Genomic DNA, 16,262 nt, shown 5'->3' with positions numbered 1-16,262 from the left:
GTGTAGTATAAAGAAAGATTAAATTGTAAATAATAAAGAAAGGTCAAAGTGTAAGTAATATAGAAGGGTTGAAGTGTAAGTAATATAGAAAGATTAAATTGTAAATAATAAAGTAATGTTAAAGGTAAGTAATATAGAAATGTTAAAGTGTAAGTAATAAAGAAACGTTGAAGTGTAAGTAATATAGAAAGATTAAATTGTAAATAATAAAGAAAAGTTAAAGTGTAAGTAATAAAGTAATGTTGAAGGTAAGTAATATAGAAAGGTTAAAGTGTAAGTAATAAAGAAAGGTTGAAGTGTAAGTTATACAGAAAGATTAAATAGTAAATAATAAAGAAAGGTTAAAGTGTTAGTAATAAAGAAATGTTAAAGTGTAAGTAATAAAGAAAGGTTGAAGTGTAAGTAATATAGAAAGGTTAAAGTGTAAGTAATAAAGAAAGGTTGAAGTGTAAGTTATACAGAAAGATTAAATTGTAAATAATAAAGAAAGGTTAAAGTGCAAGTAATAAAGAAATGTTAAAGTGTAAGTAATTTAGAAAGGTTAAAGTGTAAGTAATATAGAAAGATTAAATTGTAAATAATAAAGAAATGTTAAAGTGTAAGTTATACAGAAAGATTAAATTGTAAATAATAAAGAAAGGTTAAAGTGTAAGTAATAAAGAAATGTTAAAGTGTAAGTAATAAAGAAATGTTAAAGTGTAAGTAATAAAGAAAGATTAAATTGTAAATAATAAAGTAATGTTAAAGGTAAGTAATATAGAAAGATTAAATTGTAAATAATAAAGAAATGTTAAAGTGTAAGTTATACAGAAAGATTAAATTGTAAATAATAAAGAAAGGTTAAAGTGTAAGTAATAAAGAAATGTTAAAGTGTAAGTAATAAAGAAATGTTAAAGTGTAAGTAATAAAGAAAGGTTGAAGTGTAAGTAATATAGAAAGATTAAAGTGTAAGTAATAAAGAAAGGTTGAAGTGTAAGTTATACAGAAAGATTAAATTGTAAATAATAAAGAAATGTTAAAGTGTAAGTAATATAGAAAGGTTAAATTGTAAATAATAAAGAAAGGTCAAAGTGTAAGTAATATAGAAGGGTTGAAGTGTAAGTAATATAGAAAGATTAAATTGTAAAAAATAAAGTAATGTTAAAGGTAAGTAATATAGAAAGATTAAAGTGTAAGTAATAAAGAAAGGTTGAAGTGTAAGTAATATAGAAAGATTAAATTGTAAATAATAAAGAAAGGTTAAAGTGTAAGTAATAAAGAAATGTTGAAGGTAAGTAATAAAGAAAGGTTGAAGTGTAAGTAATAAAGCGAGAATACCTGCATATATGTTCTACTATTAACAGGATAATAATTACCAGCTATAGGTTCAGATTGATTTAATGTCCATGTACTGCGATAGTCACGTCTGTTGAAGAAAAGAGAAAACTCTCAGTATTTGTTTTAACTCAGAAAAGCTTCTTCTAAGAGATACTCACTGACTCTCCAAGGATCACTTGCCTGCATAAAACAACATAATTATGTTTATGAACAAAAATTCTTAACTTACTTTCTTTGTAATATTTCTCTACCATTAGCATCAGTATAAAAAAGACTATCAGTTTGTAAATCTGTTGTATATTGACTAATTACTTCTTTACCCTTTTTATCACTGAAAATATCAAAATTTCATCACTTTAACTAAAACATTATCAGTTATATAATGCTAATAATAAACTGATTCTTGACCAGTCCTAACATCAACAGATACTACACATGCAAATGATTCATAACTCCAAGGTAAATAAAATTTTCATTAAACAAAAAACTTACTTAATAGGTATAGGTCCAACAGTCCACTGAATTTCTGCCCATTTAGCATTTTCATACAGAATGAAACTTTCAGTGGCCCACGAACTAAATGATTGAGTTAATTCTTGAACTATTTCTCCCTAGAAATATAACAATTAAATTAAGAAACATTTAGAAATTTCCACCAACATCATTTAAATACAATTTAATCAGAAATATGTAACCATGTCATATTTGTATGTAGCCAGGTATTCTTCAGTTCAGTATGAACTTGGTCACATATTAATATGACAAAAACATTGCATGGACTCTCTTGGCAACTGTAAAATTCAAAGAATTCCATGAATGAGGAAAGTACCAAACTCAATACTTTACTTTGCATGAAGGACAAAAGAAAGTTTTGTGAGAAACTATTTGTGCTTTAAGAGAGACATGATAAAACCATGCACAAAGTGATATCAAGATATTTCTACAATATGAGAAGATAGTAGATAAAGTTTTTTTGCTTGATAACTCATATCGGTAAAACCATGCAGTGGATTCAATGTTGTCATTGAACAGCCGATTAGCTTCAACCTACCTGTTTAATGTAATTCTTTAACTTAAGCTGTGGTTTATCAAACATATGAACATTGTTAGAGCTAGGACGGAATATATAGGCACCGGATGCTACAAACTCATCTTTACTGTTATTACCATCATGACCAATATAATAACCTAACTGTTGATTTAACTTAATACTAATCTTCTTCTCTAAATTCTCCATCTTGGATAATAATCCACTACTACCATCAAATGTCAAGGAAATATACTAAAAAGAATATGATTTAGCATGAATGTGAATACAAATAAAACCTTACTATTTAATTTGTGATGTAAACAGATTAAAAGTTTGATGAAGTTTAATCAAACCTTTTTCATGAGTTGTAAATACATTACAAACTTATATTATTACAAAATATTTTCCTTTTATTGCATATTTGAGATACATAACATATTCAGTATCCTTTCTATACAAGCTAAGAGCTTTACCTTATTAGATAGTACAGTATCTTCTGTACCAGTTAATTGTTTAACTTTAGTTGTTTCCAATGTTTTAGTTTTTTTGGCTGTAATAAATAAATAAATTATGTTTATCTTCTAAGCAATAAATTCCAGTATCCATTGCAATCCACTGAGCTCTTATAATCTAAGATCTCTCTGTGAAAAAAATAAATTTTTGTCCGCAAATAGATGCAGAATCTTGAACGAAGGTGCACAAGAAGCATTTGGCTGAATTCTTGAAAATATAAAAAATAAACTGGCTCACCAGAAGTCATCTGTATAAAATATGTAGTAAAACCAAGAGGTTGTAGTGTGGTATTAAACACCAGTTCGTGTTTTGCTAAAGATCCTTTTCTTTCTGGTATTCTCATAGTGTCTGAGGCTATAGGTACTATCTACAGAAAATAAAATAATACAACATCCAAAATCAAATATTTGACACCTTGAATAATAATAATAATAATAATGACGATATTTATATTGCGCAGCAATTTATTCCTCGTGGAATTTCTCAAGACGCACTCTAGTGATCTCAATTGGTGAGTTAATGATAGTAACTAAACAACCAAGTTTTCACTTTACATTTAAATGCAGACACAGATTCACATTGTTGAATTGATTTCAGTCATTTATTCCAAATTACTGATGCTGTGTATTGAAACGTTCCGGAACCAAATTTTTTCAAGTAACATTTTGCCTCCAGATCTTAATGAATGTTTAGGCATGTATAATGACAGTAGATTTTGAAGATAGCATGGGGAAGTTTTGTTGACGGTCTTATACGTCAGCCATAAAATTTTGAAATTGATCCTTTCAATAAAGAGATAAGGTATCGCTAGGTATATTACAGATTAATTTTTAAGTTTATGTTCATTTGTTTTAACTGTATATATCTTGAATCAAAATGAAATGAAAGTAAAATAGTTTATCAACTAAATATTAAACAAAAATTTGGTCACAATCCATTGTACTTTGTTGTTAAATTACAAATTATATAAATTTAGTAACAATGATATTTACCTGATTCTGAATAGGTTTACCATCAGGACCAACTACATTATATTCAGAACCTACCACTGGTAATCTGACATAATAGATCACTGATCTAGCTATAGGATTATAAATATGTAACTGGAACTGTAATGAATTCAATATTAATTAGAAACTATTTAATCATTTGCTGTAAAATTGATACTTAATTTTTAACAGTGAGCTATCAGTTTAAACCAATCAAAACCTAACAAGAAACAAATCTGACAGATTCCGTTACAGGACATTATTACTATAAACTACTCTCCACTGTTTAATTTTGAATCAGAGATGTAAGTGACCATTGAATTCATTCTCGGAACTTTTGGGAAGCTCAGGCAGTGAAACGTATCGCACTTCATATCCAGAAAAGAAATGAATCTGCAAACCATTTCCATTTCTGGAAGTCTTACATCTCTGTTGAATTAAAAAAAATTTTAATCTCTTTTTAATTTATAAACCTACCATTTTATTTTGTTCTGTAAAAGCACAGCTACTAATGTTTAATAATGTACAGAAGGAATGACCAGGTGGTTTTACTGTTTTTAATGGCATCAATTTACCATAAGCATCATTTACAACTTTCTGTAATATCAGTATTAAACACAAATTACATTGTATGTTTCTAAACAGTTTATTTTTTATTTGTTGTTTTATCTATTGTGCACATCTGACAGCTTAAATTTCAGAAGTTTAGGATTATTCCTTTCATAGTTGTATGGCCAACCTCATTACACAGATCTTGAGTAGAGATAGATAAATAGCTTTAAGAAAGCCTAATCCTGCAATTAACCCTGTCCTGTTCAGTAAAGCTGAAAAAAAATGAAGAACAAGGAAACTCACTAACCTGACATTCATTGACACCATTAGCCAATCTTTCAGCATAATCATAGGCTACAGCTTGCTTTTCTGTACCTCTGATATATACAATATAGTATCATATTTTATAATCAATGTGTTCAAATTGTTCTGTAAGAAGAAATACTAAACAAGAAGTTAACAAATACTTCAAAAGTATATTATGTATACATAAAAAGAAAAAAAAACACTTACGACACAGCATCATGATGTTGAGCAACACCCATTGCTTCTCCTGGAATATAAAATATCATACTTACTTCATTATATCTAAACATGGTGGTTAAATATCTTGTCAGTTCAAATTAAAAAATTCCTGGATAACTTACGTAAAATAACTATATTATAAGTACTGTTGTCAGTGTCCTCTAATAAAGCTAGAGCATCCATTTGTTTTGTTACCTACAAAAGACAACATGATGTTAAGTCAATAAAAGGCTCATTTGTTAAATGCCAAAACACCCTTTTTCAATTCCATTATGAAAACAAGGAGATAAAGATAATTATATTTAATTTGCCACATTTTTGGGAATTTCATTAAATTCTTTAACTTTGTGCCTTTAAATTAATACTTAATGATCATCATGAGAACATCATGTTCAGCCTGAAGGTTCAGTTTAGAGCTTGAAACTAAACATTCAACAAATTAAACATGAATACATTTATTACTTGTAGAAAATTATTGGTTCTTCTAACATAATATTTTAAAGTAGCTCTGCTGGTGAAATAACCAGTCCAGAAACCATGGCCTCTAGAAGCATAAGGGAAGAAATCATCTTCTTTTGTCGTCCATTTTAAACCTGCTTTATTAAGTTGGTCTAAATAACATGATGGTGTTGAATATAACAGATTTACTTTACTACCATTACTTTGCTAAAATAAATCAATAAATCATTTGTCCCTAGAGAGTTCACATACTTTGATCATATATCTGAATTCCTTATACTGGAAGCTGTATGAGTACTTATCAACTAAAGGGGAAGGAACGTTTTCAATAGTTGATTTTCTTCACTAACCAACATATGTATGAATAAATTGTATAAAAATTGGCATTAGGCATAAAAATATTAGGTGAATCAAATTACTATAACAGTTGTCTTATACTACTTTACAATGAATATCCTATTGTTTCTCTCATCTATCTAGTTTTTAAATCTTCCATTGAGGAAAAAATTTTGGTAGAATATTTCAAAGACCTCTAAAATGTGTTCCATAGCAATTTCAACAGATCATGCCTGAAAGTGGAGTAGCTCACAGAAATAAAACACAGAAATAAAAAATCTAGATTTGCATTTTCTTCAGACTGGTTTAACGGAAAACATGTAATCTATTCTCAGTTGAAACATGAATTATTGTTGACTAACTTACCATAGCATTAGCATATTTAATAAGTTTATCTAGATTTTTATACCAAGTATGAGCATTACTGTACTGAAAATCAGACCCCATGGTCCAGATAAGATGTTTGGTTTGGTAATGTTTTGCCTGAAACATAAAGGAAGATGATAACTTTTTGCCTAACATAAATAAATAAAAGAGCAAAATGACGATCTTTGAATTGTCTATAATCTTCCAGATCAATATATAATAAAAGTCATTAGCATGGCGACAATAAAAGGGTACTACCTGATCAGAAACGTCTTTAAAAAGGTTTTTCAGAACATCAGGAACATTATAACCATGTAATCTTTCATCATCCTAAAAATATAGTTAGTACATTATTAACTATAATAATTATCTTATTGACTATCATATACCAAAGATTTTTGACATGAAGGAACATATAACCACAATTAGCTCACTTTATTTTTAGGGAGATATGTTAGTTATAACTTAATTTGACTCTTAAATTAAGAGTCCTGATAAGCAAGATATCTGAAAAGAAGGCAGGGATAGATTTAGGTATGGCATGACAAGACATAACAGGGGTATGTTTGCAACACACATCATACCATAACAGGCTCATCTCGACAATTCTCAAAATCCCAACAAAAACCACCAAGAGGTCCATAACCATTATAAAGGGCACCAGTAAATAAATCACTTTCAGAGCCTACAATATTAACTAAAATATTATTTTACCATAATAGGTGAATCACCACAAATTGTATCCCAGCAAAAACCAGATGGTGGTCCATAACCACTATAGAGGGCACCAGTAAATAATTCAGATCTAGAACCTTAAAATAATAAATATGTTGATTGTTAATATGCATATATCCATATATTGCTAGATTCTACATAGCAATGTATAAACCAATTTCACTGCTTACTATACTTTTATTAATTGTAACTCAGTTGAGAAAGATGACACGAGTGGGGAGATGGAAATAAAAGGTCATTAAACAATGAATAATATTTTACCAAGATTTTTGGGACTTCCTTTCCAAATCATTTCCATAGTTTTCTTGTTTAATCTATTATCTTTATCTTGATAATCAAGTCTACCAAAAAATAAACCATCAAATCCCATCTGCAAGGAAAATATTAAGCTGAGAGACTTAAAGGGAGGCAATTCAAATTAGGTTTAACCAAGTCAAAACTCAAAGATCCTCCAATTATAATCTGCATCCAAGAGTCCTTCGATACAAAAGCATTCCAAGATTTTGCAAATCCAATCAAAACTACAGTCTCTATGTCAAGTTCAAAAGCCAATTTTTGTAAAGCAAATACTAAATAGCATGAAAATGTTAGATCTTATCAATATACATACCAAAATTCATCAAACTCTGATCAAAACTGTAGTATAAAGTCTCTATTGCGTTCAATTTTGATGTTATTCAAGGGTCGTGACTCAAATCACTTGTTAAGCCTTTTGAAGACAAATGGGGATAAAAAAAAAAAGGTTTATAGATGAATCAAAAGCTTCTTGGTTATGTTAAGAATATTGAAATTACCTGAGCAAATAGAGATGCTAATTCTCTAGAATGGCCAAATGGATCAATTTGCCATGCTACACGAGGTCTACCACATTCCTTAAAATTTTGACGTAAAAATTCAAATCCAATAGTATGTTGATCAATGATAGCATTATAATGTGTGGCTGCTTCATCATTCATACACCAACCACCTAGTATAAACTCTAGTCTACCTAGAATAATCAATGATCAAATTATAGTATCAGGTGGTCAATCAGTGCTTCAGAAAATATAGACACATTAGACACTCAATGTACTCATTTAATAGCATTGAAATATTGTTTTATCAACTTAGCAAAAGATAAAACACATTATTAAAACACAAGTTAAATAGTGATCCACTCTTAGATATATTACCTAGAATTATGTGAATATTTCGTGAGATCTCATGGGTCATAAATCAGTGTCAGAAATTATTCCTGCCTACAGATGAATATAGACAAGATTAACAAAAGTAAAATTCTAAATAAAAACTGATACCTTCATTTACCAGACCTTTAACAGCATGTCTCATGCTATCTGATTGCTCTCTCCACCAGCGGGCGAAAAAGGCAATTTCAACATATATAAATCTTTTATTAGGATCATTTATCAACTCTGGTATAACTGAATCTAATATATATTGTACTCCAGCTATCTGAATATCATTTTTATCTACAATAATAATCATACAATTATCAGTATATAATTCTTAAAGTCAAAATAAATCACCTAGTATTACAGTGTATTTGCACCATATTAAAATATTCTCTTGAAATCTGATAATAGTGCAAAATAGAATTCAATAACCAAGAACAGGACTGAAAATATTTGGTATAAAATTGTAACAAAGTATCAAAACTAATTCTATCATTATTAAGAAATCATGTTGATACATGTAGGGTAAGAACTTAGAATCTAGAGCTTTATTTATAATATGTCAAACTAAATGACCCAGTGATATAATTTAGATAGTGCAAAGATAAGTAAATATCAGTCCACTATTTATCAGAAATAAACCAGATAAAACAATTATCAATTGTCTTGTTAAATAATTACTAACATTATCTTATTACAGCTTACATTAACTAAAACTTTAAAAAGTTAGCAGCCTGCGAAATACTAGACCAAAACATCTGCCTCTATTCCAGTTTGTGATAGCTATTTGGACAGATGTCGGCTGGAGTAGAGACAGAAAAAATATTGCATCTTTGGAGGTGTGGAAATTCCCATTTAGCAGGACCTATTTTTTTAAACTCTACTCCGGCCAACCCCTATCAAAATATCTACGTACCCAAAAACATTGTAGCACCAATAAAATGAAAGAGGCTTGATTAATTAAAGAATCTGAATGCCAATCTTCATTCTTTATATCAATAAACAAAAAGTAAAAATTCCTGAAATATTTTCATAATTAAATTTCCATAACCACAACACATTAATTTTGATAATACCTAAAAGGAAGGTATTTACTTCCATATGTACCTAGAGTTTACTTACCACCATAGTAATATTGATCTACTGTTTTTAACCAACCAACATCATCATGAGTATGAGGAACTAAATGAACATTGATCATCCCATGTTTCACTGCATTACAGCTCTACAAAATCAGATGTGAAAAAGGCTAGCTAGCTAAAGTCTGGAATAATCTTTATCCTCCTATGGCTATGCAACAAGTTTTGTTTATCAGCAGTTTTTATGGAATTCATCTTTCACATTTATCTCATACAAGATAATGCTTTGATGTTGCATTAGCTTAGAACTTATAAGGTAAAAGACAAAGAAATTGGATCTGGACGAACAATCTGTTCAATCATAGTAATTATTTGTAATGTAAACTATGAAAATGAAAGTAGAGAAACAATCGCAGTACTCACGCTATATCCGCATTTTGAAGCACCAAAAAATAAATTCTGTGGGGCAGCATACCCAGAATACACAAAAATTGCAATTAAGGCAAGAATGTAAATCATAATTGAAAGAATCAACTTAGAAATCCACTTCAAAAGGCGATCTAAGTTCCTTTCAAAGCCGATTGAAATAAAAGTGGGTCACAAAATCACATGACTTGTATGATAGATAATCTTGATATTGTGAATTCAAATTTGCTGTTTTTTACAATTTGGTTTTCACCTTTCTTTACTCCAGCGTTCAATGCCTCTATCAAATACTACTTTACTTTTTGATCTGTGAATAATACAAAGGTCTTCACTTTTTGGGGTTCTAGTTCACGAAAAATATTCGTCGGAATGACAATATGTGCCATACATAGACACGTGCAATATTACACGGTGTGCCCAAATGGATATACAAAGAAAAGATAACTCTTAAAAGGCGGGAATTTTCCAATTTTACGTAATTTCAAATGTTGAGCCTGTGAATAAGCTTACTCTCTGAAAGAAATATTGATGTAATTCCCAAACATCACTAATCTATAAGTTGGCCTCTTAATTTTATACCTTTTCAGGCATTGGCTCCTTGGCCTGGGCAAATATTCATATTTTTTGTCCACCCAGAATTTGTTGATTGAATTCGAGACTATATAGCATAATAGCCTATTAATAGTTCTTCGTTCTTCATTAATAATCGTGGTCAAAAGACTTTTCTTCACATGTTTTGTTTTGTCAATATGAACACACGCACTTAAAAGGATTGTTAGCTGGTTTTCTAATTATTATTATGTATATCGGGGGCAGTGATATCACCAATTTGCACGATTCCAATTTTCAGCCAGACGTCCGTGGTTCCTCCAATTTCACAAAAAAGAAGTGTTTCGCAAAATTAATACAGTATCATATACAGTGGATATAAGGATTCAACACCGAATTTCGTCGAAGTTAAAAAAACGAAATTTTTTTTTATGTCTTAAATGTTTCCTCATATTCTACAAAATAATTAAAATTGGTTTATTTCGATTTTCTTTTTGAATCCTTCACTTTGACCCATATTTCATGAGCAACCAACTCGGCAACGGCGGCAGAATACGTCACCTATTTTCGTGTACAATGTTTGATCTATAAATAAGTCGAGAAAAACACGTTGTATGGATACCGGGTGGTATGATTAACTTCTCTTAGTATTTATCTTTAATATCAATTCATTATAACTAGTGAAAATTCCTTCAAAGAACCGCGATTTAAAAAAAAAAATAGTGACTGACAAATAAGATACGTAGCGTGATTTATTGCTAAAAGTCACTGAAAGAATATGGTCCACTTTGTGTTCCATAGACATTTTCTGCTGACAAGGAATCCTCTAGTTGATCACGTGACTACATTCGTTGGACTACATTCTAGCAGACGACACTTGGAATTCCGATTACCTCTTGGGATTATAAGGAAATTCGGCCGATAAAAAATGGTGACGTTTGGTAATAAGTGAAATCCGCCATTTTGTATTTGTCAAAGTATACATTAATACATTGTACCTTGCTTGAAACTACTGGATTCATTCTACTAGCTGATATTGTAGAGAAAACCCATGTTTATCAAAACAAACTAATGCGGAGGTCGCGCAAGGTCGCTCATGTAAATTATTAATCATTTCCGGAGATGCACGAATAATAGGTTTCCACGAAATTAGGTTACTTGACTGATATTGTCATAATAAGGCCTTTCGCCATTAGTGACGTCATCAAACCCTTAGTCTTAGTGGAATTGCAGGAACAACAGACGTCTGATTGAAAATTGGAATGGTGTAAATTGATGCTATCAGTGCCCCCGAAATAAAAAAAAACCTCTTTAATTTAAGTCGTGCTTATCTTATAAGTACAGACAACAAAAATCTATGTTTAATGTAGCTTTGATTTATGATTCACCGCTTAGGCTGACCCAGAATTGCGTAGGAATATCTTCATTTTCTTATTCATTCCTTTATGAGAAAACTTTCAATGAAAAAACGCGTGTCAGTCAGTATTCATTGTCAATTATAGATGGAAGTGGTACCAACTACAGCTGGTCATAGAGATCACGATGTAGCTTGGAGTGTAATCACTATGTCTTCACCAGAACCAGTGTGTATAGCGTGTTTGATACAGCATCTTGAAGATTCTAATATATCCACTGTACAGAAGCAACTCATGGTTTCTTTACTCTCAGCTGTTATAAATGATAATGAAGATATTCTGGTCTTTTTACGTAAAAACCTTCTGGTTATAAGACATTTGATCGATATTTTAACAGGTAATTCACAGTTAAATCTGTGTAGGTTAGTATCAAATGTAAAAGAAAACGGTTTATAAACAGATTACATGTGCCTATTTCAGTTTACCGCGGCCTGTTTTCACATAACGTAAATTATGTAGATCTTGAATTGATTTTTCTAAAACTTGAAATAATTTGTTGCCATGTATGTGTCATTCAAGATGATTATCGTAACTTAGACAGGATTCAAAGACGATTATCTTAACTTAGACAGGGTTCAAAATATATTTATCTGTATTTCAGATCAGTTTGAAGACAGTGATACATCTCAAGCTTTAACAGGTAAAACATATATCAGATAATATATCATTGACTTTAAAGCATTTAGGACATTAATGTAATGCGAAAAAACTTATATAGTTTATCCAAACCGTAAAGATTTAAATGGAAGATAAACAATTGTTTCATTAGTAGATCAATCGAAGTGATACGGACATGTATGTGATGTATTTTTGTAGTATGTCGTAGTTTGATTGAGAATACACAATGTGAAGAAATAGTCCTGTATGTATTAGATAAATTGGAATGGCAGGTAATTTATATTGCATCCTATTTAACATTGAACCAAGTCCATTACAATAGCTCATATTAACATACCACATGATACATAAATATGTGATATAATTGCACATTTTGGAGAGATAATATGCGCTGCTTATTTAATTCCAAAATACCACGAATCAATGATGGTTTTCATTCTTGAACATATCTGCAATAATATCAGTGGTCCAAACATTGATTTAAGATTAAATTTTCTATCCAGCTAGACAATTTAGAAGTAAACAAGAATATAAAGATTTCTCCCTGTATCTTATTATTGGGTCAATTACTTTCGCTGTCACCTGTTTATACCTCGATATTACTACAAACACATGGTAGGTATTTTAAATGAATCGACTACTATCACGGTCACCGGTTTTTATCTCAATACAAACACATGGCAGGTGTTTTGTATGAATTGACAACTATCAGTGTAACCAGTTTTTATCCCAATATAACTATCACTGTCATCGGTTTATATTTCAATATAACTACAAACACATGGTATGTGTTTTATACGAATTGACTACTATCACCAGTTTTTAATAAGTATTACAACAAACACATGGAGGGTGTTTTATATTATATTGACTACTATCACCTTCCCTATCACTGGTTTATGTCTCAATATAACTACAAACACACGGTAGATGTTTTATATAATATTGACTTCTATCACCATTCTCTATCACCGGTTTATGTCTCAGTATAACTATAAACACATGGTAGATGTTTTATATAATATTGATTACTATCACTATATCTCAATATAACTACAAACAGTTTTATCGCTTTATAGGATTGACTACTATAGGATAGACTACAATCTCCGTCATCAGTCTATATCTCAATATGACTATTAACACATGGTTTGTTTTTTATATGGATGAACTACAATCACTGTCATCAGTCTATATCTCAATTTATTTACAAACACATGGTAGATGTTTTATATAATATTGACTACTGTCACCGTTCCCTATCTCAATATAACTACGTGGTAGATGTTTTATTACGATAGACTACTACCACTGTCATCAGTCTATATACCAATATAACTACAAACACATGGTAGGTGTTTTATATGGTTAGACTACGATCAGTGTCATCAGTCATCTCAACATAACAAACACATGAACCAACTTACTCTGTTGTTTCGACTATTTTCTCTGGTTTCAGGTGAACTGGTAGAGAAGATAGTATATAATATAAAGAAAGATACTTTACAATGTTCACTAGTTTATATTTTATTCCATATATTTGACAGTAATTTACAGGAATATATACCACCTCCGTTAAAACAGTTACTATGTGATGATATATTACAAGTATTAAATACAGCTCAGAATCTAGAATTACAGATGAATGTATTAGGTAAATATTCAACTCATTGTGATACCATGTGAATAATTATTGTATATCCCGCTTACCCCACCAAATTTGACTTTACTCGATTCTCAGACGCTATATGGGATATCGTCACGGACTATATTTTCCATTCGTATATAACGTCCGAGGAACGGGTAGGGCCATATTTGTCGGACTAATTCCTGTCGCTCTGTCATTACTGTGCAGTTAGCATGAAGCGTCTTCTGCCCAGCGGGCGTCTGACTTGGCAATTCTTTCTGTTCATTTAAGATAGTTACTGGACTCATGTATACCACATTAAAAGTTTTAGCTTTAGATTCTCGTTTTATTTATTTTTTTCTTTGCAGCATTATTAAAGAAGTTATTAAAAAGTCCAGATACATGTATAATGATACAGTATAGTAAATGTAATACAGAGGGCGAATTAATACAAGGACTAAAGAAATTATTTGTTACTAAAGAAGAAGTATTGCAGACAGCTGGTACCCAATGTTTATTGTATTTAATAAATAATACCACACCTGTTAATAATCAACCTATATATTATATATTAAACAGTGATATTACAGGTTAGTGTTAAGTATAATAAATAATACCACACCTGATAGTAATCAACCTATATATTATATATTAAACAGTGATATTGCAGGTTGGTGTTGAATATAATAAATAATACCACACCTGGTAATAATCAACCTATATATTATATATTAAACAGTGATATTACAGGTTAGTGTTAAATGTAATAAATAATACCACACCTGATAATCATTAACCTATATATTATTTATATTAAACAGTGATATTACAGGTTAGTATTAAATTTAATAAATAATACCACACCTGATAATAATCAACCTATATATTATATATTAAACAGTGATATTACAGGTTAGTATTAAATGTAATAAATAATACCACACCTGATAATAATCAACCTATATATTATATATTAAACAGTGATATTACAGGTTAGTATTAAATTTAATAAATAATACCACACCTGATAATAATCAACCTATATATTATATATTAAACAGTGATATTACAGGTTAGTATTAAATTTAATAAATAATACCACACCTGATAATAATCAACCTATATATTATATATTAAACAGTGATATTACAGGTTAGTATTAAATTTAATAAATAATACCACACCTGATAATAATCAACCGATATATTATATATTAAACAGTGATATTACAGGTTAGTATTAAATGTAATAAATAATACCACACCTGATAATAATCAACCTATATATTATATATTAAACAGTGATATTACAGGTTAGTATTAAATGTAATAAATAATACCACACCTGATAATAATCAACCTTATATTATTATTAAACAGTGATATTACAGGTTAGTATTAAATTTAATAGATAATACCACACCTGATAATAATCAACCTATATATTATATATTAAACAGTGATATTACAGGTTAGTATTAAATTTAATATATAATACCACACCTGATAATAATCAACTTATATATTAAACAGCGATATTACAGGTTAGTATTAAATTTTATAGATAATACCACACCTGATAATAATCAACCTATATATTATATTTTAAACAGTGATATTACAGGTTGGTGTTAAATGTAATAAATAATACCACACCTGGTAATAATCAACCTATATATTATATATTAAACGGTGATATTACATGTTCGTAGTAATTGTAATAAATAATACCACACCTGATAATAATCAACCTATATATTATATATTAAACAGTGATATTACAGGTTATTGTTGAATATAATAAATAATACCACACCTGATAATAATCAACCTATATATTATATATTAAACAGTGATATTACATGTTAGTATTAAATTTAATAAATAATACCACACCTGATAATAATCAACCTATATCTTATATATTAAACAGTGATATTACAGGTTGGTGTTAAATGTAATAAATAATACCACACCTGATAATAATCAACCTATATATTATATATTAAACAGTGATATTACATGTTAGTATTAAATCTAATAGATAATACCACACCTGATAGTAATCAACCTATATATTATATATTAAACAGTGATATTACAGGTTAGTATTAAATTTAATAAATAATACCACACCTGATAATAATCAACCTATATATTATATATTAAACAGTGATATTACATGTTAGTATTAAATTTAATAGATAATACCACACCTGATAATAATCAACCTATATATTATATATTAAACAGTGATATTACATGTTAGTATTAAATTTAATAGATTATACCACACCTGATAATAATCAACCTATATATTACATATTAAACAGTGATATTGCAGGTTGGTGTTAAATGTAATAAATAATACCACACCTGATAATAATTAACCTATATATATTAAACAGTGATATTACAGGTTGGTGTTAAATGTAATAAATAATACCACACCTGATAATAATCAACCTATATATTATATATTAAACAGTGATATTACAGGTTGGTGTTAAATGTAATAAATAATACCACACCTGATAATAATCAACCTATATATT

The 16,262-nt window shown here is 29.2% G+C and overlaps 1 protein-coding gene across 1 annotated transcript in view; it reads right to left on the bottom strand.

The window, feature by feature from the left end:
• Nucleotides 1–9,939, bottom strand: part of LOTGIDRAFT_207233 (hypothetical protein) — a 13,914-nt gene extending 3,975 nt beyond the window's left edge. Inside the window, exons 1-19 of the mRNA XM_009066314.1 lie at nt 9,497–9,939; nt 9,117–9,219; nt 8,118–8,291; nt 7,617–7,810; nt 7,084–7,192; nt 6,802–6,899; nt 6,088–6,228; nt 5,389–5,592; nt 5,049–5,121; nt 4,915–4,954; nt 4,709–4,778; nt 4,327–4,446; nt 3,853–3,969; nt 3,098–3,227; nt 2,821–2,897; nt 2,369–2,599; nt 1,810–1,928; nt 1,547–1,648; nt 1,318–1,405 (exon numbers count right to left, since the gene is read on the bottom strand). Coding sequence (XP_009064562.1) covers nt 1,318–1,405; nt 1,547–1,648; nt 1,810–1,928; nt 2,369–2,599; nt 2,821–2,897; nt 3,098–3,227; nt 3,853–3,969; nt 4,327–4,446; nt 4,709–4,778; nt 4,915–4,954; nt 5,049–5,121; nt 5,389–5,592; nt 6,088–6,228; nt 6,802–6,899; nt 7,084–7,192; nt 7,617–7,810; nt 8,118–8,291; nt 9,117–9,219; nt 9,497–9,592 — 2,286 coding nt within the window. The 5' untranslated portion in view covers nt 9,593–9,939. The remainder of the gene's footprint in view (nt 1–1,317; nt 1,406–1,546; nt 1,649–1,809; nt 1,929–2,368; nt 2,600–2,820; nt 2,898–3,097; nt 3,228–3,852; nt 3,970–4,326; nt 4,447–4,708; nt 4,779–4,914; nt 4,955–5,048; nt 5,122–5,388; nt 5,593–6,087; nt 6,229–6,801; nt 6,900–7,083; nt 7,193–7,616; nt 7,811–8,117; nt 8,292–9,116; nt 9,220–9,496) is intronic.
• Between the last annotated feature and the right edge of the window lie 6,323 nt (nt 9,940–16,262).

The sequence above is a fragment of the Lottia gigantea genome (assembly GCF_000327385.1).
Source record: "Lottia gigantea unplaced genomic scaffold LOTGIsca_75, whole genome shotgun sequence".
Classification (NCBI taxonomy): Eukaryota; Metazoa; Mollusca; class Gastropoda; family Lottiidae; genus Lottia; species Lottia gigantea.
Note: the sequence above shows the minus strand (reverse complement) of the source record. Positions and strands in the feature narration are given on the sequence as shown.